This window comes from Hyperolius riggenbachi, chromosome 7 (assembly GCF_040937935.1).
Source record: "Hyperolius riggenbachi isolate aHypRig1 chromosome 7, aHypRig1.pri, whole genome shotgun sequence".
Lineage (NCBI taxonomy): Eukaryota > Metazoa > Chordata > Amphibia > Anura > Hyperoliidae > Hyperolius > Hyperolius riggenbachi.
The window spans coordinates 85,866,938-85,891,324 of NC_090652.1; the positions used below are offsets into that span (position 1 = coordinate 85,866,938).

General features: G+C 45.0%; 1 protein-coding gene across 4 annotated transcripts in view; it reads right to left on the bottom strand.

Moving 5' to 3' along the window:
* NLRC3 (NLR family CARD domain containing 3) overlaps positions 1–24,387 on the bottom strand; it is an 89,646-nt gene that overhangs the window by 58,401 nt on the left and 6,858 nt on the right. For 2 of the 4 annotated variants that reach the window (XM_068244207.1, XM_068244208.1), the window contains exon 1: positions 5,506–5,740. The exons of the other annotated variants lie outside the window; for them this stretch is intronic. In XM_068244207.1, coding sequence (XP_068100308.1) covers positions 5,506–5,539 — 34 coding nt within the window. In that variant the 5' untranslated portion in view covers positions 5,540–5,740. Of the gene's footprint in view, positions 1–5,505; positions 5,741–24,387 lie in introns of those variants that run through there. 4 annotated transcript variants of the gene reach the window in all.

Here is a 24,387-nt window from a genome sequence, read left to right on the forward strand (position 1 = left end):
CAATATGATCATGAAACCCTGGTAAACCATTTATGCCGCGCGGACGTGATCTTCACATCCGCAGCGGCAGCTGCTAGAGCCGCAGAGACGCGCTAGTCACATCCCTGAAGTTTGGGAGGGGGGAGGGGGGGGGGTTGCAGGCGATTGTGCGGGCAACTGCCCATGATCGCGCTGTTACAAGGAGAAGGGGGAGATTGGCTGCAGGGGACAAAAGTCCCCTGTGCCAATCTATACATCACCGCTGAGAATAAACACTGTTTTTGTTCAAAAACAGTGTTTATTCTTACATAGAGCCCACCATGATTTCCGCTGGCCGATCGTTAAATTTATGAATGGGAACAAAGTTCGTTGTGCAGCCATGCGCAGTAGGAGCCTGTTTGCCGTTTAATTGTGCTGCCGCACAAAATACCCCAAATATCTCTGCTTTTGCACAACGTACACTCACAAAATTTTCAGGGTAGGGAGGGGATTCCGTGAACGTGCCAAACTGCAGCCCCCGGTCCCCGCTAGTTCCTGAGACAGGTTACTGTAATCTATCTTGGGAACCAGGGCTGCAATTTGGCACAGAGGTAGATGGAGGGGTCCCCTCCCTACTCTGAAAATTTCGGGAGTGTGGGTGCCGGGTGGTGCGGAAGTGGAGAGATTGGGGGAAATAACATTTAAGTCCCCACTGAGCATGCATGATACTCAGTGAGGAAGGCTGCTTCTGGGTTGCACTATCTGTCATTACATCGGCACTGTGATCGCAGATTTCCATTGAAATCTTGCGTCACTTCCCTAGTTACAATGTAGCAATACATTGTATCCTATGTAGCGTACTTGTATGCTATATAGAATTTTGCTCAGCGGGGACATCTTGTGACCAAATAGTAAAATACACCTACTGACTTCAGGAAAAAAAAATAATATCTATGTCAAGAGGGCCTATAATTATTAACATAATGGGCTAAAAATTAGTGATGGATGTAAAACTGAAAAAGTTCACCTTTATTTCCAAATTAAATATTGTCACCATACATTATACTAGGGATATAATTTTAATGTTGCAATAACCGGGACAAATGGCCAAATAAAATGTATGGATTTTAATTATGTCAGCATTAATTATTTTAAAACTATAATGGCTAGAAACTGAAACATAATGAATTTTTTCGATTTTTTTTCTTATTATTACCATTATAATGCATTTGGAAAAAAATAATTCTTAGCATAATGTACCACACAAAGAAAGCCTAATTGGTGGCGGAAAAAAACAAGGTATAGATCATTTCGTTGTGATAAGTAGTGATAAAGTTATTGAGGAATGAATGGAAGGAGTGCTGAAATGTGAAAATTCCTTCCGTCCATAAGAAGAAAAATACCCGCGGGCTGAAACGGTTAAGGAAATAATAGCAATTATATATATACAGTGGAATAGAAAAGCTTTGGCAACGTTGTTAATCGTCATGATCTTCCTGTATAAATCATTGGTTGTTACGATAAAAAAAAAGTCAGTTAAATATATTATATAGGAGACACACACAGTGATATTTAAGAAGTGAAATGAAGTTTATTGGATTTACAGAAAGTGCACAATAATTGTTTAAATAAAATTAGGCAGGTGCATAAATTTGGGCCCAGTTGTCATTGTATTGATTCCAAAACCTTTAGAACCAATTATTGGAACTCAAATTGGCTTAGTAAGCTCAGTGACCCCTGACCTACATACACAGGTGAATCCAATTATGAGAAAGAGTATTTAAGGGGGTCAATTGTAAGTTTCCCTCTTGTTTCCTCTGAAGAGTAGCAACATGGGGGTCTCAAAACAACTCTCAAATGACCTGAAGACAAATATTGTTCACCATCATGGTTTAGGGGAAGGATACAGAAAGCTGTCTCAGAGATTTCAGCTGTTTCCACAGTTAGGAACATATTGAGGAAATGGAAGACTACAGGCTCAATTCAAGTTAAGGCTTGAAGTGGCAGACCAAAAAAATTCTCAGATAAACAGAAGCGACAAATGGTGAGAACAGTCAGAGTCAACCCACAGACCAGCAACAAAGACCTACAACATCATCTTGCTGCAGATGGAGTCACTGCATCGTTCAACCATTTGGTGCACTTTACACAAGGAGATGCTGTATGCGAGAGTGATGAAAAGGAAGCCTTTTCTCCGCCCACAGCACAAACAGAGCTGCTTGAGGTATGCTAAAGCACTTTTGGACAAGCCAGCTTCATTTTAGAAGAAGGTACTGTGGACTGATGAAACTAAAATTGAGTTATTTGGACATAACAAGGGGTGTTATGCATGGAGGTAAAAGAACACAGCATTCCAAGAAAAACACCTGCTACCTACAGTAAAATATGGTGGTGGTTCCATCATGCTGTGGGGCTGTGTGGCCAGTGCAGGACCGGGGGAATCTTGTCAGTTGAGGGACGCATGGATTCCACTCAGTATTAGCAGATTCTGGAGACCAATGTCCAGGAATCAGTGACAAAACTGAAGCTGCGCCAGGGCTGGATCTTTCAACAAGACAACGACCCTAAACACTGCTCAAAATCCACTAAGGCATTCATGCAGAGGAACAAGTACAACGTTCTGGAATGGCCATTTCAGTCCCCATACCTAATTATAATTGAAAATCTGTGGTGTGAGTTAAAGAGAGAGCTGTCCATGCTCAGAAGCCATCAAACCTAAATGAACTAGAAATGTTTTCTAAAGAGGAATGGTCCAAAATACCTTCAAGCAAAATCCAGACTCTCATTGGAACCTACAGGAAGTGCTTAGAGGCTGTCATTTCTGCAAAAGGAGGATCTACTAAATATTGATTTTATTTATTTTTTGTGGTGCCCAAATTTATGCACCTGTCTAATTTTGTTTAAATAATTATTGCACACTTTCTGTAAATCCAATCAACTTTATTTCACTTCTCTATTATCACTGTGTGTGTCTCCTATATGATATATTTAACTGACATTTTTTTTATCGTAACAACCAACGATTTATACAGGAATATCATATATATATATATATATATATATATATATATATATATATATATATAAGATTAGAAGAATAAATAGGAGTGCATTATCACACCTGGATCTGACAGGCTGAGCGTGAGTTTGCAACAGTTAGTCTAATGTGGAGGCTTGTTCTGTTTCATCTTCCTTGTCAATAATGCACCCAAAGCTCAGAACTCCAAAAGCATAAAATAATGTGGTTTAATCCACTGCACTGAAAGAAGCTGTTTGGATTGCCTAATCCATCCAAGTACTCATCTGATAGCTAAAAGAAAGGTATGTATGGGCACAGATCATGAAACACTATTTGGCCTTGTCACTTTAAGGAACTTTCACTGAAGCCTAATTGTAATCTTCCATGCCCGGTGTCAAACCGCAATCCCCACCTGTCTGTCACTTACTGTAACCCTCAACAACCTACCTTACCCTAAAAAACCCTGGTTTAAGGCCACAACCTCCTTCCCCCATTTTCTCCTCACACACACCAGGACCCCTATGCAACTTTCTCCTGAGTTTTTTCTTAACTGATTTTTTCACAAGTTGTCATAAAATGCCTTTTAAGACACTAGCAAGCAAGGAAGTACTCAAAGTAAATGTAATAATACATTTTAACCAACTTTTTGGTACTTTTTAGTTGTAAAATGCTGAAAATTTAGTTTGCAGAGAAGATGAAAATGATCTCCTAGGAGACAACTGAGGTAAAAAATGAATTGCATATGAGCCCAGGACCCATATGCAATTCACTTTTTCTCCTGCGTTTTCTCCTAAGTTATATTTTCACAACATGTCAACTAAATAGTCTTTAAACTACCTACCAGCAAGAAATAAAAATCAGAATAATTTTCATAGTTCTTGTTTACCTACTTTTTGTTACTTTTTCTTTGCAGAGCGCTGAAAGCTTATTTTAAACAAAGGATGAAAAAATATCTCCTAGGAGATAAGGAGAAAAAGTAAATTGCATCACTGGCATAACTTAGGATCTCCAGGCCCCAGTGCGAGTTTTACATAGGGTCCCCTCAAGCGCTTGATGCATAACAATTGATATAGAGCACCAAAACCTGCCAAGGACAGCTGCAGTGTCAGAGAGGTATAAGCAGGAGGAGGATGAACAGTCTATTCATGGTTACAACTAATCAAAGCACATATGGAGCTGATCATTACTACATAGCACCAATAAAGAGGTAAAGCGGTTGAAGGAGGGTCCCTACTGGTCCAGAGGCCCTGGTGCGGCCGCTACCTCTGCAACCCCTAATGCTACGCCACTGAATTGCATATGGGCCCTGGTGCCTTACCAGAAAAGCTGTGTTTGGTGTAAAAACTACCCTATCCAATGTTTACCTCATAGCCAAAAGCTCCTTGACTGGTGCCTAACCTTAACCTCCTGTAGTTGATGCCTATCCTTCCATAACAGATTCACCCCCCCCCCCCCCCACACACACACCATAGCACCACTGGTGCCTAACCCTAGTTATCCATCCCTGGTTCCCAATTCTAGTCGCTAACTCTTGTATCATCTCAGTGGTGTAGCTATGGAGCTGTGGGCCCCGATGCAAGTTTTACAATGGGGCCCCCCCAAGCACTCTCTACATAACAATTTATACGGCACACCAAAACCTGCCAATGGCAACTACAGTGTCAGAGGTGCAAGAAGCGGATGGGGAACAGTTTGTTAATGATTACCACTATTCAAAGTATCTATAGAAGTGATTATTATGAGCACAGGACCAATAGAGAGCTAATACTGTAGTTGAGGGAGGACTCTTCGGGGGCCCCTCTGGCCCAAGGGCCCCGATGCGGTCGCTACCTCTGCACCCCCTATTGCTACGCCCCTGTATCATCTTAATCTGAATGTACAAGAGAGATAGTTTACTTTGATGGCCTACTGAGCCCACACAAGCTAGGTTATCAGCTTAAACTACCTTAACCCCAATGAGTTACACAGTTTAATCTGATGGTAGCCATTTTGAGACGTGACCTCCATACCATAAAAAATAACAAAGCTGGGAAATCTTGCGCTGCGGAGGCGGTGTCGATCGATGGCCGGTGGTGGTTACACTCAAGCTGCTCCTGTAGAGCCCGAATGTCAAAAGGCTTAAGCAGAAAACGAAAAAATGGAGAAGGAGGAGCTCTCCGTAGCGTAACAACGTTTTATTAGAACAAATGCGCAATAAAAAAATCCACTTACTAGATCTGATGAAGGCGTGGAACGCCGAAACGCGTAATAACGTCACCAGCACACGTTTACCCCACGGTGGGGCACCCAGGGTTGTTTACCACCAGATCCATTCAACTCTGTTGGCCATGGTAGTGTGAAGTTGCACCCACAAGGGAAGGATTGAAGGGCTATATGCCCAACTACATGCTTGATTTTACATAAATCTAGTAAGTGGATTTTTTATTGCGCATTTGTTCTAATAGAATGTTGTTACACTACAGAGTGCTCCTCCTTCTCCATACCATAAAAAATGAATGGCTTCAGATGAAAGATGAAGAGCTTCTCACCTGGATAAGCGAGGGCACTAGCAGAGCAGTTCATGCACAGTTAGCTCCAAGATTTGGGTGTAGATGTCTTGGTTCCTCCTTTACTTCAGTAATGATTATTTCTCTTCATGGTCCCCCAAGTCTCATAATGGTACATTCCAGTTTCTTCTGCTATTAAATTGTAATTTTCCTCTCTGAACGGTTTCTGAGCTGAATTCAGTAATCATCAGTTCCTCCTGCAGCTCTTCCCCTCGCCGTCACCTTGCTGACTGTTCTGCCTCTGATGCACTGATCTGTGCATCTCACCTCTTCCTGCTCTGCTGCTCAATGACTTCCTGTCTTATACAAAACTCAGAATACAGCCAGTGAGCTCTGGGCAAGTGCTTAAGTCTCAGTTACAACTGCATCAAAAAGTTAAGTAAAAAAAGTTGCCTTTTCTGGATAAAAAACAAAGGACCCTACTTGCTGCACCAATGAATAGATCCTCATTTGCTCTTCAGCAACTCCCTACTGCCTGCTCACTACCTCACTTCCAAGTCTTAAGCCCCATCTACACAATACGATTCTTTGTGCGATTCGATTACGATTCTATTTATGATCCGATTAAATCCAACATGTCCGATCGGGATTCGATTAAATTCGATTTGCCATTGTTTTGCAATGTCAAATCGAATTGAATCGAATCCCGATCGGACATGTCGGATTTAATCGGATTGTAAATAGAATCTTAATCAAATCGCACACAGAATCGTATTGTGTAGACTGGGCTTTAAAGAGGAACTGCAACTATGGATTGAACATCATCCCAATCAGTAGCTGATAACCCCTATCCCGTGAGAGATCATTACCTTTACTCAAATAGCTCATTGGGGGTGTCTGTATGGCTGATATTGTGGTGTAACCCCTCCAACAGTGTGATAGCAGGACCTAGTTCCTGACTGTTTCCTGTCTGTGAACCTCGTTGCATTGTGGGAAATAACAGCTGTTTCCAACTGCCAAGCAAGCAGTATCTCCCTCTGTGCATATGCATATCTATATAAAAAAACAACCTTTTAGCGGGTGTGTTTATAGATATTGGCAGTTGTTGCTTTTTTCTCTCGTCTGCCAGTAGTAAAGATGATGACCTGCAGGATCGTTGTGGAACAAATTACATGGCAAATATCAATAATCTATTATTTAACTTCTCCCTTTACAATGTATTTATTATTTTCCCCCTTTTTCGCTAAAGTTCCTCTTTAAGCCACACCTCCCCAACTAGACTTACAGCCATGATAGGCTATCAGTCAGCAGGGAGGCGTGGCTTCAGCTCACTCTCCCTGCTGCATGTCCATGTTAATGAAAAGGGATTCATTAGTTAAGACTCACTGGGAGTCAGCAGACAGACGAAAGTTGCAGAGGAAACAAGGAGAATCTATTACATGACACAGCACGTATTTTACATTTTTATTTCCAAAAACCACAATGTCTTTTACAAAACTTTTTAAGCATAAATATTTTAAAATAAAGTTATGTTAATTGCATATAGAGAACAATACCTGAACTGGGGTTTTAATCCAGTTATTAATGCTATTAAGGTTGTATGAAACTCAGCATTTCCTCTTCATTCTAAAAGATTATTTACAGCATAAAATCTACTACCACAAAAAAATTGTAGCAGAACAGCATTCAAACAGTTAAACACATCACTGTGTTTATCAGTGGAAAGCGTCTTGCTTCAGTGGAAAGCTTCTGGCTGCATCCAAAGATGTGATAACATTATCTTTCGTTTGCATTCCTTTGCCAGATATAGTTAGGCTATACTGAGCTAAGAAGTGATCACTAGTTTGTTAATGACTATCACTATTCAAAGCATATAAGAAGTGATAATTACCAGTATAGAACCATTGAAGAGCTAATACTGTGGTTGAGGATGGGCCCCTTTGGTTTAAAGGCCCTGGGATTGGTTGCAACCTCTGCATCCCCTATTGCTACGCCACTGTCTTCAGCACCGGGTCTTCCATTCACTTTTCTCTACAATACTTCAGCGTGCAGCGGTGTACAGTGTCTACCACACACTCCTGTTGCCTAGCAGCCGCCAGACAGTAGGAGTAGATGGGGCTTGGAGGAAGGACCACTTCCTGTAGTCGTTTGTTTCTGTTTTAAGCTGAGAGGATGCACAGAAAAGTAACAAGACAGTTGATAGAATGTTTAGAAGCCACCACACACCAACACCCAATTCTGGGACAGTGAAGTTGAACCTGTTTATCCTATTTAGACTTTTTGTTGCGACTGTAATGTCATTATGTCTTCAGCTAGCATTTTGATGCTTTCCATATGTTCAGCTTGCCACTCTTAGGCCTGGGACCCTACAGATCGCTGTTTGCATCGATTTCAGAAGTCATCCTCAGCGTTATTTTGTAGCGTGTATTTCAGTGCTAGCGATTGCAAAATCAGTTGTGGTTAGCGATTCATGTTTTCAAAATCTGCAAGGGATTTTGGGTAAGCTGGTGGTTTTTGGGTAGTACAAGAGCTGCAAAATCGCGTTAAAAACGCTATGTATAGCGATTGAAAATACATTTTGCAGAGATCCTATACATAACATTGAATTGCAATTGCAAGCTAAATGGTGAAGGCAGAGCAATTGTGATTTTGTCACATTGCAATACAGTGGGATGCGAAAGTTTGGGCAACCTTGTTAATCGTCATGATATTCCTGTATAAATCGTTGGTTGTTACGATAAAAAAATCTCAGTGAAATATATCATATAGAGACACACACAGTGATATTAGAGAAGTGAAATGACGTTTATTGGATTTACAGAAAGTGTGCAATAATTGTTTAAACATAATTAGGCAGGAGCATAAATTTGGGCAACACAAAAAAGAAATGAAATCAATATTTAGTAGATCCTCCTTTTGCAGAAATTACAGCCTCTAAACGCTTCCTGTAGGTTCCAATAAGAGTCTGGATTCTGGTTGAAGGTATGTTTGACCATTCCTCTTTACAAAACCTCTCTAGTTCATTCAGGTTTGATGGCTTCCGAGCATGGACAGCTCTCTTTAACTCACACCACAGATTTTCAATTATATTCAGGTCTGGGGACTGAGATGGCCATTCCAGAATGTTGTACTTGTTCCTCTGCATGAATGCCTTAGTGGATTTTGAGCAGTGTTTAGGGTCATTGCCTTGTTGAAAGATCCAGCCCCGGCACAGCTTCAGCTTTGTCACTGATTCCTGGACATTGGTCTCCAGAATATGCTGATACTGAGTGGAAACCATGCGTCCCTCAACTTTCACAAGATTTCCAGTCCCTGCACTGGCCACACAGCATGATGGAACCACCACCATATTTTACTGTAGGTAGCAGGTGTTTTCTTGGAATGCTGTGTTCTTTTTCCTCCATACAGAACGCCCCTTGTTATGCCCAAATAACTCAATTTTAGTTTCATCAGTCCACAGCACCTTATTCCAAAATTAAGCTGGCTTGTCCAAATGTGCTTTAGCATACCCCAAGCAGCTCTGTGTGTGCTGTGGGCGGAGAAAAGGCTTCCTCTGCATCACTCTTGCATACAGTATCTCCTTGTGTAAAGTGCGCTGAATGGTTGAATAATGCACAGTGACTCCATTCGTGGCTTCTGTTTATCTGAGAATTATCTTGGTCTGCCACTTTCAGCCTTAACTTGAACTGAGCCTGTGGTCTTCCATTTCCTCAATATGTTCCTAACTGTGGAAACAGCTGAAATCTCTGAGACAGCTTTCTGTATTCTTCCCCTAAACCATGATGGTGAACAATCTTTGTCTTTAGGTAATTTGAGAGTTGTTTTGAGACCCCCATGCTGCTACTCTTCAGAGGAAATTAAAACAGGAGGGAAACTTACAATTGACCCCCTTAAATACTCTTATGCATAATTAGATTCACCTGTGTACGTAGGTCAGGGGTCACTGAGCTTACCAAGCCTATTTGAGTTCCAATAATTAGTTCTAAAGCTTTTGGAATCAATAAAATGACAATTTATGCACTAGCCTAATTTTATTTAAACAATTATTGAGCACTTTCTGTAAATACAATAAACGTAATTTCACTTCTCAAATATCACTGTGTGTGTCTCCTATATGATATATTTAACTGACATTTTTTATCGTAACAACCAACGATTTATACAGGAAAATCATGACCATTAACAAGGTTGCCCAAACTTTCGCATCCCACTGTTGCTCCAGTGGGCTGACTCTAGCCACTTTCATTGGTGTAGCAATTTTTGGAATCGCAGATGATTATCGGTGATCCTAATGCGCTGCTCATATCGTTCTAGTGGGTCCTAGGCCTTATGCTATGGAAAGGATTTATGGTCCATGATACCCTATGTGACCCTGAAACACTCATCGGAGCTTTCATGGCATTCATTTGGCCATTGCGTTTGCGGTGCGATGCTCCGCCTCCATCGCATTGCACAAAACTTTGTTCATATGTGGTAGAGTGCGCCGACAAAGTCATATTCATAGGGCCGTCCCCCTTGCACTCCCTTTGCCCAGTGACGTACTTCCTGCTAAACAGGAAGTATGTCACTAGGATTCCCAGGTTTCCCCATTGTATTCCCGTCATTCTGCACATGCGCAATGCCCCCAATAGAATTAAAATTTCTGTGTCGCCCATTGACTTTCATTACTTCTGCTGCATCGCCGTGGAAGTCCAGTGGCAATGCGCTATTGACTTTGCGGCTTCATAATAAATCCTGACAGATGAACATCCTTTCCATCTGGTCCAAAACAGCTTGATTACTTTTTTTGAGAATATAACAGAAATGGCAAACAAACCAATCATTATGTTGTACTTCCAACAGAAGCTGGCAAACAGGCGTGTCAAATTTAGCCGCCAGTCAATGGATTAATACAGCTGTAGAAAGTAAGCAACAAAAGGCTCCTCCTGTCTAGCGAATTATTTCTGTGCAGTGTGGGAGCTTCTGAGCGGTCTCATGGCAACAGTACAGTACAGTGTACGCAGAGTATTGTTGCCATGGTTGCAAAAAAGATTTTTAAAAAGCTGAGACAGGGACAACAAAAGGCTGGAAAGCAGGACCGAGCAGTCTGTTCGTGATGTCAAGCGGTAGGTGGGGGAGTGGAGTGCACAAAGAGGCCAAGTTGATCTGCAGAGCGGATCACTTGCGGAACGGTGGTCAGGGGCCTCTGTACACATGCCTATCGGCTGAGGCAGTCGTTATCAGCTGATTTTAGTGAGACGTGTGTACGAGGCTTAACAGTTTGGGGGTGTCGTAATCTACAGTGTATCCTTTTATTTAAAGATTCCGTTAATCCAGAGAAATCTCTGTACACAAGGGGCAAGGAAAAAAGCCAATACTGGATGGCTGTGATCTTTAAACTTCAACAGCACTGTATTTAAAACAAACACAACTGTGTAGTGGAAATCACTGCATCGGCTCAAAAACACTTCTGATTGCCACCTTTGTGAATAACACTCTAGGGGCTTGATTCACAAAAGAGTGCGAACTGTTAGCACGGGTGTTTTTGTGCGAATTTTCGCACGCAATTAACTGGTTTCGCACGCTAACACGAATTTCCGTGCCAAATCGTTATCGTTAACTGTTTTGCGCAAAAATTCACGATTGCGCGCAAATGAGAAAAATTGCGCGAAAACGGCTGTGCTAACAGTTAGCACTCTTTTGCGAATCAAGCCCTAGATGGCTTACAAAAATCCATGCATCATGCAAAGAATAACCCATTTCTAAACCATCCAGAAACACAGCCACCTTTTGTGGCCAGGATGTCAAGTGGCATAGACTGAGGTGAAAAGGAATCCATAGATGCTATGTAGCCTGTGATAATTAGGAGGAACATCAAGCTTACTATCAGGGCACAGTTGAAAAGGCAGCATTCGTGATGGTGTGGAGGTGCATAATTATTTTTTTTCATCTATTGTGAACTGCAGCCCAAAGTCCCCTCTTCCCTTCCTCTTCCACTTCCCCCAGCGTGATCACTATCACAATTTGTGGTCAGCTACCATAATCATTTTCAGATCCTAAATAGAAGAAGTGTCTTATCAACGTACAAGGTTTCTCCTGTCTTGCAGCAGTGGAAAGAACGTATTCAAATACGTATAAAAAAATAATAATAGTCAGACCATATTTTAGGTGAAAATGGGTGCATTACCATGTTTCCCCGAAAATAAGACGCTGTCTTATACAAATTTTTTCATAAAAAAAACTTTTTTCATAAAGATACTCTAGCTGCGGGGGGTGGAGCCTGACATGGACCTGTGAGGACGTGTTCTCCTCGAGCTCCGGGCAGCACATTAGCTATAACCTAGCTATGAGCAAGCGGAACGATCCCAATCTACACCCTGAGACCAACAAAATGAAGGGGAATCGGAAAAGCACTAAACAGACCCCAGATATAACTGCTGGAACCTCCACAAACCTTGTTTCCAACTACTTTTCTGGCCCAGTCCTACGTAGCACTTCTACCAAGATGGCCGACCAGACTGATATGGAGGGCTCTGCTATTGAAAGCTCATCACTCCAGAGCGAGATCCCTACCAGTGACATCTGGACTTTCCTGCGGAGTCTCCCCACGAAACAAGATATGGACTCGCAGACCGACCGTATCCTGTCCGCCACGAGAACGGAGGTAGCGGCCCTCAGAGATGTTGTGGCGGGCGTAGCTGACAGAGTCACGGCAATAGAATCTGATGTTCAGCAACTGCGCAGGGAAGTGAAAGACCTGAAAGAGGCTGCAGAGCGGCAGGTTACTCTCAACACCACCTATTGCTCCTCTATGGAGGACTTACAAAATACAGGTCGCCGGAACAATATTCGGCTGAAAGGCCTTCCGGAAGTTACCCGCAGTGAAGATCTACAGGACACAGTGCAGGCCATTTTTGACAAGCTGCTGGGGCAAGTTCATACTCCCCCGATCCGCCTTGATAGAGTGCATCGGGCCCTCAAACCGCCTCCAAAAGGTGCTGCCCCACCTCGAGATATGATTTGCAGGGTACATCACTTTCCTATCAAAGAAGCCATCATGGCGGCAGCGCGATGACATGAATCAGTAGATTTTGATGGGGCTCAGATCTCCCTATACCAGGACCTTGCTCCATTCACCTTGGCTCAGCGGTGGGCCCTGAAGCCGCTATTGCGTATACTCCAAGATGAAGGCGCAACTTACAAATGGGGTTTCCCCTTTAATCTGCAAGCAAAACTTGGAAACCGATCTGCAACCTCTTCGTTCACCATCAGACATTACAGCCTTTTGCACTACACTGGGAATAGACACAGTGGATTTACCCGACTGGAATTCAGACTCATTACTTACAAATCCGCCACAAAAACAGGGGAAAAACGCTCACTGATTTTGCAACTTTTGTGAGTATAGCGCTAACCTCTGAGGCTTTATACTGTAATGGGATATGCTGACTTAACACAATACTTCATGCCTACTATGCAAGCAATGGACCTTGACATTCCTGTTACCCCCCCCTTGTTTTTTTTTTTCCTCTTTCACATGTTGTACAAGGACCTCTTTTTCACTGAATTTTCAGTAATCTTCCATATGATCGAATAGCTTTATATGTGCAGGGCAAGCTGTGATCAATCTAAAACCACATGTGCTGTGCTTTTTCTCAATTGTTTTCGCTTTATACAGCACATAGACTGAATAACATTGCCTATTTTTTCAGGAAGATCTTGCTGACGTCACTAATTTGGAAATTTTGTCTTATGCTTTGGGGGGGGGGGGGGGGGGGGGAGGGGAGGGGTACTTGGCTTACTATGCTGATATTTGAGGACTGTTATCCTTGTTTATAACTATACGTTGAGTGTTATTATCACTAGTAACATGTAACCTATGTTCCTCTATACATATCTTTAATGCTGAATTATTCCCTATAATATGTGCAGTCTTATCTCGAAAGCGACCACATAGCATTCTTTGGTGTTATATGGACGTGGGTTCACTAATATAGGACTCCTCTACTTCCCCCTCTCATATTCCTAGCTCCTTTGGCGAATTAAACTAGCTTATGCTTAAAAACACATATGCCCGGGGCTCTGGAGGGCTTCTTGTTGTGGACATGTTACCTTCCTCCCTACCCATTAAGGCCAAGCAGGCCACAAAAAATGTTTTAGATTTACTAAAACTGGTTATGACTACATGTATGTTTGCAAACACGACAGGGATGATTCCCTGTCCCTCACCTCGCTGGTCCGACTGGTAGATTGGCACAGGCACTCCGCCCAAAAAAGATGGGTCCTCCTTGAACAGGACCTTGCAGGCTTAGAATTAACAACATACCCATGGATATCTAAACGAATATCTAATGACTTTTTATCAATCAACACCACACTCAACGCCCTTTTAAAGATTAGACACTTAACTGAAATATCCCCCTGGCCCACACCACTAGTCCCTGTCTTAGATAACCCCACTTCCCCAATGGGATGTTCCTCACAGACTTACATTAGCTGGAGAATGGCAGAAACAATACGTGCACGAGATCTAATCTCCAAAAATAAGTGGAAGCCAATAAATCAATTACGTGAACAACACTCATGTCCTTTCCTAGATGAATGGAGTCATATACAATTCGTTCACTTTCTTGAATCCTTAGGAAAGAAAGAACAACTGTCTCGTCCTTTAACACAATTTGAATCCCTTTGCATGACCTCCGGCACAACTAAAAAAACACTTTCCTGTATCTATCAACTTTTGGTCTCCGATACCACTTGGTCACAAGAACTTAAACAGAAATGGGAGCAAGACCTCCAAACACAGTTTACAGAAGAGCAATGGCAGAAAATGTTAACCCTTAACCAAGCAGCCTCAGTATCTTCTAGGGTGAAGGAAACTAGCTATAAGATTTTGGCCAGGTGGTATCTCACGCCAAACAAACTATGTAAAATATATCCACACGCTAACCCACATTGCTGGAGATGCAATAAAGCACAAGGCACCTTATTGCACATCTTCTGGGAGTGCGAGGGCATACAGCCTTTTTGGCAAGAAGTTCAGAAACACATTAAAACCCTCACTGATGGGGAACCACCTGCGGATCCTTCCTATTACCTTCTCCACAACACCCCAAGCCCTATACGAAATTTAAACGCTCCCTATCTAAGCACCTAATCCAAGCAGCTAGAATTATTATTGCTAGAAACTGGAAATCAACACTAACACCCTCAATTCTGGAATGGATTAATGAAATTAAACACATATACCAAATGGAATTCCTCACACACAGCATATATAATAGAGATGAGATTTTCTCCAATACTTGGATTCATTGGAACATCTTCCTAGAATCAGACTAATATAAGTTATTAACACAACACTCCCCTTCCTAAAATCTCCCACTAGAAGGGACGCTGAGACAACCTCACCCTTTCTCCCTTCGGGTTGGGTCTAAAACATACAAAATGCTACCATCTAAAGTGATTACAGAAGTGGGTTAGACTGAAACGGGCCTGACGGAAACGGTCATCCTTGGCCTTCTACTTCTTCCTTTATCCTTTCTGGTTCTAGGCCTCTGTGGAGCCGGGGCTCCCCAGGGTCCACACTGACCTTTTCTTTTTCCTTTTACTCTTTTTCTTCTCTATATCTTTTCTCTTCTCTTTATCTCCCTCAACCAGGGCCGGCCCGCCCATGAGGCGGGGTGAGGCGGGTTCCTCAGGCGGCAGGAAGTGGAGGGGCGGCACCAGATGACGTGGCTGTGATAGCGGGGGGAGCCAGAGCCGCGGTGAGGGCAGCCCGACCTCTCCCTCCCTCTCCCCGGGCCGCTCTCCATGCTCCCCCCTCGGACTGTAGGCAGCAGAGTTAGCGCGCAGGGAAGCGCTGCTGTACACAGCTGTTACTCACCTCCCTGGATCCGATCGCCGCTCCTGCCCTGCTGGTCTCCTCTCTGCCTAGCCGGCTGATACACACGCGGCTGCTTCCTGTGTAAACAGGAAGCAGCGTGTGTATCAGCAGCGGCTACATTGCAGAGAGGAGACCAGCAGGGCGGGAGCGGCGATCGGATCCAGGGAGGTGAGTAACAGCTGTGTACAGCAGCGCTTCCCTGCGCGCTAACTCTGCTGCCTACAGTCCGAGGGGGGAGCATTGAGAGCGACCCGGGGAGAGGGAGGGAGAGGTCGGGCTGCCCTCACCGCGGCTCCGGCTCCCCCCTCCGCCATTATGAGGGGGCACCTACCTACTTAACCTATACTGGGCAAGCTACCTATCTATCCTATACTGGGGGGCACCTACCTAATCTATACTGGGGGAAGCTACCTAACTATCCTATACTGGGGGGCACCTACCTAATCTAACCTGTACTGGGGGCAGCTACCTATCTATCCTATACTGGGGGGCATCTACCTAATCTAACCTGTACTGGGGGCAGCTACCTATCTATCCTATACTGGGGGGCACCTACCTAATCTAACCTATACTGGGGGAAGCTACCTAACTATCCTATACTGGGGGGCACCTACCTAATCTAACCTGTACTGGGGGCAGCTACCTATCTATCCTATACTGGGGGGCATCTACCTAATCTAACCTGTACTGGGGGCAGCTACCTATCTATCCTATACTGGGGGGCACCTACCTAATCTAACCTATACTGGGGGCCAGCTACCTATCTATCCTATACTGGGGGGCAGCTACCTATCTAACCTATACTGGGGGGCAGCTACCTATCTAACCTATACTGGGGGGCAGCTACCTATCTAACCTATACTGGGGGGCAGCTACCTATCTAACCTATACTGGGGGGCAGCTACCTATCTAACCTATACTGGGGGGCAGCTACCTATCTAACCTATACTGGGGGGAAGCTACCTATCTAACCTATGCTGGGGGGCAGCTACCTATCTATCCTATACTGGGGGGCAGCTACCTATCTAACCTATACTGGGGGGCAGCTACCTATCTAACCTATGCTGGGGGGCAGCTACCTATCTATCCTATACTGGGGGGCACCTACCTAATCTAACCTGTACTGGGGGCAGCTACCTATCTATCCTATACTGGGGGGCACCTACCTAATCTAACCTGTACTGGGGGGCAGCTACCTATCTAACCTGTACTGGGGGGCAGCTACCTATCTAACCTATACTGGGGGCAGCTACCTATCTAACCTATACTGGGGGCACCTACCTAATCTAACCTGTACTGGGGGGGGGGGGGGGGCAGCTATCTATCTAACCTATACTGGGGGGCACCTACCTATCTAACCTATACTGGGGGCAGCTTCCTATCTATCCTATACTGGGGGGCACCTACCTAATCTAACCTGTACTGGGGGCAGCTACCTATCTATCCTATACTGGGGGGCACCTACCTAATCTAACCTGTACTGGGGGGCAGCTACCTATCTAACCTATACTGGGGGGCAGCTACCTATCTAACCTATACTGGGGGGCAGCTACCTATCTAACCTATGCTGGGGGGCAGCTACCTGTCTAACCTATGCTGGGGGCAGCTACCTATCTAATCTATACTGGGGGCACCTACCTAATCTAACCTGTACTGGGGGCACCTACCTAATCTAACCTATACTGAAGGGCAGCGACCTAATCTAACCTATACTGGGGGGAAGCTACCTATCTAACCTATACTGGGGGCACTTATCTAACCTGTATTGGGGGCACCTACCTACCTAGCTAGCTTATACAGGTGGCAACTATACTGGCTACCTATACTGGGGGCACCTACCTAACTAACCTATACTGGGGGTACCTACCTATCTAACCTATGCTGGGGGCAACTATACTGGCTACCTATATTGGAGGCACCTACCTAGCTAACCTGTACTGGGGGCACCTACTTATCTAACTTATACCGGGGCGGGGGTGCCTGCCTATCTAACATATACTGGGGGCAACTATACTGGCTACCTATACTGGAGGCAACTACCTGGCTAACCTATACTGGGGGCAACTTTACTGGCTCACCCATGCCTGGCCACCTATACTCGGTGAGGACCTATAGCTGGCTACCTATACCGGTATGGGGGCGCAATTTTTACACCCTCGCCCTGGGTGCATTTTAGCCTAGAAACTGCACTGTTGCCGCCGGCCTCCGAGTCCGACGACTCCGAGCTCTGCAGCCTCTCCTGTCTCCTCCAAGGCTGCACGCTGGTGACGCTGCCTAGTGCCTAAGCCTGCTGATTTGATGGCGGCGGCTGCCGCCCGCTCTGCTGCCCTGGCTGCGGCTGATTGTCATGGTCAGTCACTGAGCAGCGAGCGCCGCCGACGTGACTGTGACAATGATGATGATGATGAGGCTGGCTGGCTGCCGCCGGCCGCCGCTCACTGGCCCAGCGCGAGATCCCTCAGATCCGAGATAGAGCATGCCCGCCGCAGACCGCAGCCGTCTGTCCCCTGCCAGTGCAGGATGCATGCTGGATGCGGATGCCCGCCCTTCGCCGCCGCCAGACCCGGAGGGAGACCCAATCCCTGGTGAGTCAGTCACTCACTTTGCTGCGTCACTCAGGCTTTCCTTCACGGACACGGTCGGTTGTGTGGGGGATGTAATGTTATGTATACATATTGGGGGGGGGGGGGGGAACCTTTACGATCTTTGCCTTAGGCCGCAGAAAGTCCAGGACCGGCCCTGCCCTCAACCCATCTACCGACACAGTGATTGGCTTCTTTATCTCCCTTTTACATTAGCTAACATATCGCTGACTGATCTTCCCAGACCTACAGGTTTGCATTCTACTGATACGTTAGACCTATTGTTTCAAGTTTACAATAGTAGTGCTTCTTTCATAATATTTCATGTTTTTCCATGAGCATTGTTCCGTTTCTAAAGGTCATACCTGATGTATGTTTAACTTACTATGTCTTCCTGAGGTTTGGATTATACTATAAAAATCTTTTTCTTAAATAAAGAATCTTTAAAAAAAAAAAATACTCTAGCTGCCTTCATTACAGGTCGCCGCTAATCTGCAGTTTGAATTATTCCCCCGGGCAGAGGAGCTGCGACGTACTGGGATCGGTGTTTCTGGAGGAGGGGGCCGGCAGGAGGTAATGCAGCTGCGGGGTCTCACTAGGTCTCATTTTAGGGAAGGGCTAATATTTCGAGCAGGCTCGAAATATATGCTAGGGCTTACTTTCAGGGGATGTCATAGTTAAGGGGAAACACGGTTCTACAGTGTGTTTGAAGCATGCAGAGGCATAACTACAAATAATGGGGCTTCCCCAAGGTTGATGCCCCTTTTCTTGGGGACCCTCAGCCTTAGGGCCCATCTTGCAAGAGTAATGTAATCTCAGCCTAAAATCTCAGTCTAAAATTGTTCTAGCAGTTAAATGCCAAACTTTATTCCTGGACTTCTCCCCTCTCTTCAAAACCTCCACTTCATGCTCACTTACGTTCCTGCGTCTTGAGGGGACCCCTGCCTACCCCAGCTGCTCTGCCCTACCTATCCATTGTCTCTGGCTAAGTATCTCCTCCTTATTTGCATCATTCCTGATCTCTCATGCACTTTATCTCATAGGCTGCTCCTACTAATCTATCTATTGTTTATTGCAGTCTGTACATAGGCACCTTGTTTAAAGAGACACTGAAGCAAACTAATTTTGCCCATTTTACCTTATAATTCGCTTTAGTGCTCTTACATGACAAGTAAACCGCCACGTCCGCGCCACAAAACGAGGGCTGCAGAGCCCCCAAATCCCCAGGGGACAATCCAGCCGGCATTTCCTGGAAGGGCCAGAGCTTTCAGCTTCAGCTCTGCCCCTCCAGATGCCAATCGCGGAGAATCGCCACCTCTCCCCGCCCCTCTCACTCTTCCTTTACAGAGAGGGGCGGGGAGAGGCGGTGATCCGTACGGCGATTGATGGCAAGAGAGGCAGAGCTACAGCTCATAGCTCTGCCTCTCAGAGCAGCAAAATCCACGGGGACACGTCGGTTTACTTCTCATGAGAGCACTGAAGCGAATTATAAGGTAAAATGGGCAAAATTAGTTCGCTTCAGTGTCTCTTTAAGCACTAGCACTTTCACTGCATATGATATACCGTTGCATGTATATGTTACGGCCAGAACCCGAAGTTTGGCCACTTCTAGTTCTGGCCGGCCACTTCGGGTTCTGGCCGGCCAATGCGCGAAGTGGCCGCTGCGCTGCGGCCAATGTTAGAAATGGAATGATTCCTCTGAGGTTAATGTATCTTCTGGCCGCAGCGCAGCGGCCAAACGTATAACAACGTAGTGAATTTATTGCAATTCAGCCGGCGGCAATGGAACAATTCAAGCCGCCGGCTTTTTCTCTGCCACTCTCTCCTCACCATCTCTCGCTCTCCTATGGGCCGCCGGCGGGGACACGCGTGTTCCCCCGGAGTCATTCGTCGCGGCAGGGGGATCCTGCTGTTCTTGCAGAGCGGGTGCTGGCAGAAGCAATGTCTGCAGCCTCCCCGCTCTGCTGCCCTGGCGCCACGAACGACTCCCGGGGACACGCGTGTCCCCCGCCGGCTGCCCATAAGAGGAGAGAGAGAGGCAGAAAAAAAAAGCCGGCGGCTTGAATTGTTACATTGTCGCCGGCTGAATTGCAATAAATTCACTAAGTTGTTATACGTTTGGCCGCTGCGCTGCGGCCAGAAGATACATTAACCTCAGAGGAATCATTCCATTTCTAACATTGGCCGCAGCGCAGCGGCCACTTCGCGCATTGGCCGGCCAGAACCCGAAGTGGCCGGCCAGAACTAGAAGTGGCCAAACTTCGGGTTCTGGCCGTAACATATATATTGCTTATGAAGAGGGCATAATTGATTGCAGCTGGATGCTTTAGGACAATGTGGTCTTTTTTAATTGGTTTAATTTCAAAATGTGTCATATATATATATATATATATATATATATATGTGAAATCTTTGTAATAAAAGCTATTTGTATATTTCAGTGGTGCTGTCGATATGGGCCTTCTTTCTTTAAGGTTGTAGTATTGTTTGGGCAGCCATTTAAAGTTATTTTGCCTTCCATTTTTAGAGTTTTTCAACTGCAGTTTTACAGTCTCATTTGCATACATAAAGCACTGCCTTATTAACTCTTGCAATGAAAAAACATAAAAAGTGAACACAAAGTCTCTGCCTCTAGATGTGAGAGTAGCTGTCCTCGCCACAAAGACTCCGCCTCTAGATGTGAGAGTAACTGTCCCTCGCCACAAAGACTCCGCCTCTAGATGTGAGAGTAGCTGTCCTCGCCACAAAGTCTCCGCCTCTAGATGCGAGTAGCTGTCCTCGCCACAAAGACTCCGCCTCTAGATGCGAGTAGCTGTCCTCGCCACAAAGTCTCTGCCTCTAGAAGAAAGAGTAGCTGTCCTCGCCACAAAGTCTCTGCCTCTAGAAGAAAGAGTAGCTGTCCTCGCCACAAAGTATCTGCCTCCAGTGCTACATACTCTAACAGGCAGCCATATCCTCACCCTGCTTACATAGCATTTGAATTCAGCCAGTGGTGTAACTACAAATAGCACAACAACCACCCCCCAGGCAAAACTTTAATGGGGACCCTCCAATGCTCACAGCCTTTCTCTTGCCTACCCCTGGTGACCCTCACTGCCTGGGGGCCCATCTTACAAGAGTCCTAAAACAAGTGTGGACGTCATAATATTCACACCTATAACAAGTGTAGCCTCAAAGGCACCTGATCAGAAGGTTGGACCCCTTTTATTGGAGAGAGTGAGGTAGTAGTTGGGGTCTCCTTACAGCTCTGGTCCCCCCCTGTGGTCACTTGGACTGCTGCCCTGTAGTTGCACCCAATTTTCTGCCTGGACAAACTAAAAGCTATATGGGGTTTTTTTTGTGCCTGGAGTGAAAGTTACTGTCATTCTAAGAAATGTTTTCCCACTAAAGTCCACACCCTTGGCAATCTCAAGCCCTAGCATCCAGCACTGCAAGAAGATGTCACACTCCTCCCACAACACAGACTTTGGCGGTCTAGTTGTAGTCACATGACTGAGACTCCTAGTTCCTCCCTGCTCTGTGTGAAGTAAAAGTTTGACTTTGGGGTTCTGGTTTTTTTTAGGGTTCTTCTGTTGTTATTCTCTCACATCTACGATAAACCTACCATTACAAGTATAGCCTGGTCATTTCTTGGTTAGAGGGCAAACAAACAAAATCAGCAAGGCATTAAATACTTCTTTCCCTCATTGTATTTATAGCAAAAAGTACACATGTGCAATGTGAAATACTTTGGGCATTTCTATACTATTATATGAATTAACAAGGAGGCTTAATTATTGGGGAAAGGTCGGAGATAGGGCTAAATACTCACCGGATCCGATGTGCTTGGGTCACAGGTGATGCTCCGCCCTCCTCCCCGGCATTGTCATGGCATCCATGTTTCTGAAGACTGCCAAAGGTCTTCGGAATCCTCCGCCTGTGTGGTCATGGCCTGCCCCCAGCTCAGCAGCCACCAATCAGGCTGCCAAGCTAGGGACAGGCCTTGGCCATGCAGGTGGTTGTGGCCAGAGCCTCAGTGAACAGTTTAAAAAAAATTGCCCTGCCCCAAATCTGAGGGGAGGCGGAGAAATCACCTGACTGGAGGGATGTCCCCAGGACGGGTAAGTATTTAACCCCGAGCCCCCAAAATCCTCCATCATTTTGACAGAGCCTGTCATGACAGATTCTGTCAGTTTTACCTGATTACCAGAGATCCACTTTAACAAATGTCATTTAACATGACGCTTGTAAAGTTCACACCAAAGTTTGTGGTTTGGATCTATGGTTTATATCATTTACAAATGTTCAAAATTAAGCTTGCATAGAGTGAAATCTTAAACTATTTGTCATTATGTTACAGCTGCTACCAGACATGCACTTCCATCTTTTCGGGTAAATTGACCACAGGTGGCGGTCTTTTAGGGAATTACCAGACAGGAAGTAAAAAAAAAAATTGTTTCTACCTGAACAAGAACTTTGTGTCAGCCATCTTTGGATCTAATAAACTCCTGTGATATTTATGTCAACAAGTTGTTACAATTAAAAAACGTATTTATGTGAAAATGCAAAAAAATGATACAAAACCTACCAAATTGTTCATTCTACCCACAACTTTTGCAAAAAAACTCCTCACAAAGTTTTCTTCCATCCTCATATGAAACTTGGTTTGGGAAAGCCAGTGGATGGACTCATCAGTGCACAATGTAAACACATAGCTCCCATCTGGCCCTCTTTTGGAGGGACAGTCCCTCTTTGGGATTCCTGACCCTCTGTCCCTCTTTCCTCCTCATTTGTCCCTCTTTCAGGACTGATAAACAGATCTGTGTAAAAATATGCGTTTTTCCCCTGAAAAATGTGTTTGACTCTAAACTTTGTTCACATCCTTCAAACTGATATATTTTTTTATTTTTAAATGTTAATATGAAGAAAAATGATCCAGGATAGAAAGGACCAGTGCGATTTTATAAAACAATATATTTTTCTTATAAAGTCTTTATGGTATACGTGACTAGGGGTAAGTCGGGAGTGCGATTGGGGGTGTGGCTTATATCAAAAAGTTGGGAGTAACACCTGCGCAAACTCCTGCCTAACGCAATACTACAATACACCCTGCAGGTAGATGTAGCATACAGACTGACAGATAGCTAATCACCAGACAACCTGAATATTCATGGCAATGCAATACTGGGCACAGTAGATATGAATATACAAGATAGTCACTGGAGGCCTAGTAGATGAGGCTATCCAGACGAGTGAGCCAAGTGGCAGAAGTGCCAGGAGTTCCTGGTGGTGGTGAGGGAGTCCAGATAAGCATTTTCCAGAGATAGTGTAGTCAAGGCAGGCCGAAGTCAGTCCAGGCAGAGTTCATGCAAATCCGTATCCAAGCAGAGGTCAATCCAGGCGGCTACACAGCTTAGTCAAGGTACAAGGCAATAGTCGCAAGGTACAAGGCAACAGGAATCAATCAGAGGTTAAGCGTGGTCAGGATACAAGGCAATAGTCAGCAACAGAAATCAATCAGACAGTGAGCACTACCCAGCAACAAGCCAAAGCTAATGCTATCACGGGCACTGACACCAGGTTTAAATACTAGGACTAACCAATCAACAGAAAGCAGAATTGAAAACAAAACAATAGTATTCCAGCGTATCAGCTGACACGCAAGCAGGAAGTCAGTGTCACTGTTTGCATCGGCAGAGCGCATACTGAGAGCACGTCCTCCGCCTGACCAATGAGCTCTGAGAAGCCTCCTGTGCTTCAGTGACATCCGCGGCTTGCCGATACCCGGTAGTCGGAGTTGCAGTTCGGGTCTCAGCATTCCGCTGATGGAGTACGCCGGCGGACCTTACAAATATGTATTACATCAGGGCTGCCCAATAGGTCAATCGCGATCCACCTGATCATGGCCGCGTCCCATTGAATTTTGCGTCCATCAGCTGCAGAACGCAGCCAAGTCATGGCCGCGTCCTATCAGATTCTGCTGCTGGCCGCTGATCTCGCAGCCAATCGGGGAGGAGAGAGGTGTGGCTAAGAGGCCAGGGGCGGCGCTGGAAGCAACACTTCCGCCTGCACTCACGCTGCCCGCTGGAGCGCTCACTCAGCCACCGGATTGCACAGGGAATGAAGACCAGGACAGGCCGCAGACGCCACCACTGGAGCTGGAGGGAGGTGCTAAGGTGTGCCCGTCCGGGCTCCTATACCTAGCTACCTATACTGAAGGTACATACAGTGATGTGAAAAACTATTTGCCCCCTTCCTGATTTCTTATTCTTTTGCATGTTTGTCACACTTAAATGTTTCTGCTCATCAAAAACCGTTCACTATTAGTCAAAGATAACATAATTGAACACAAGATGCAGTTTTAAATGATGGTTTTTATTATTTAGTGAGGAAAAAAAACTCCAAACCTACATGGCCCTGTGTGAAAAAGAAATTGCCCCCTGAACCTAATAACTGGTTGGGCCACCCTTAGCAGCAATAACTGCAATCAAGCGTTTG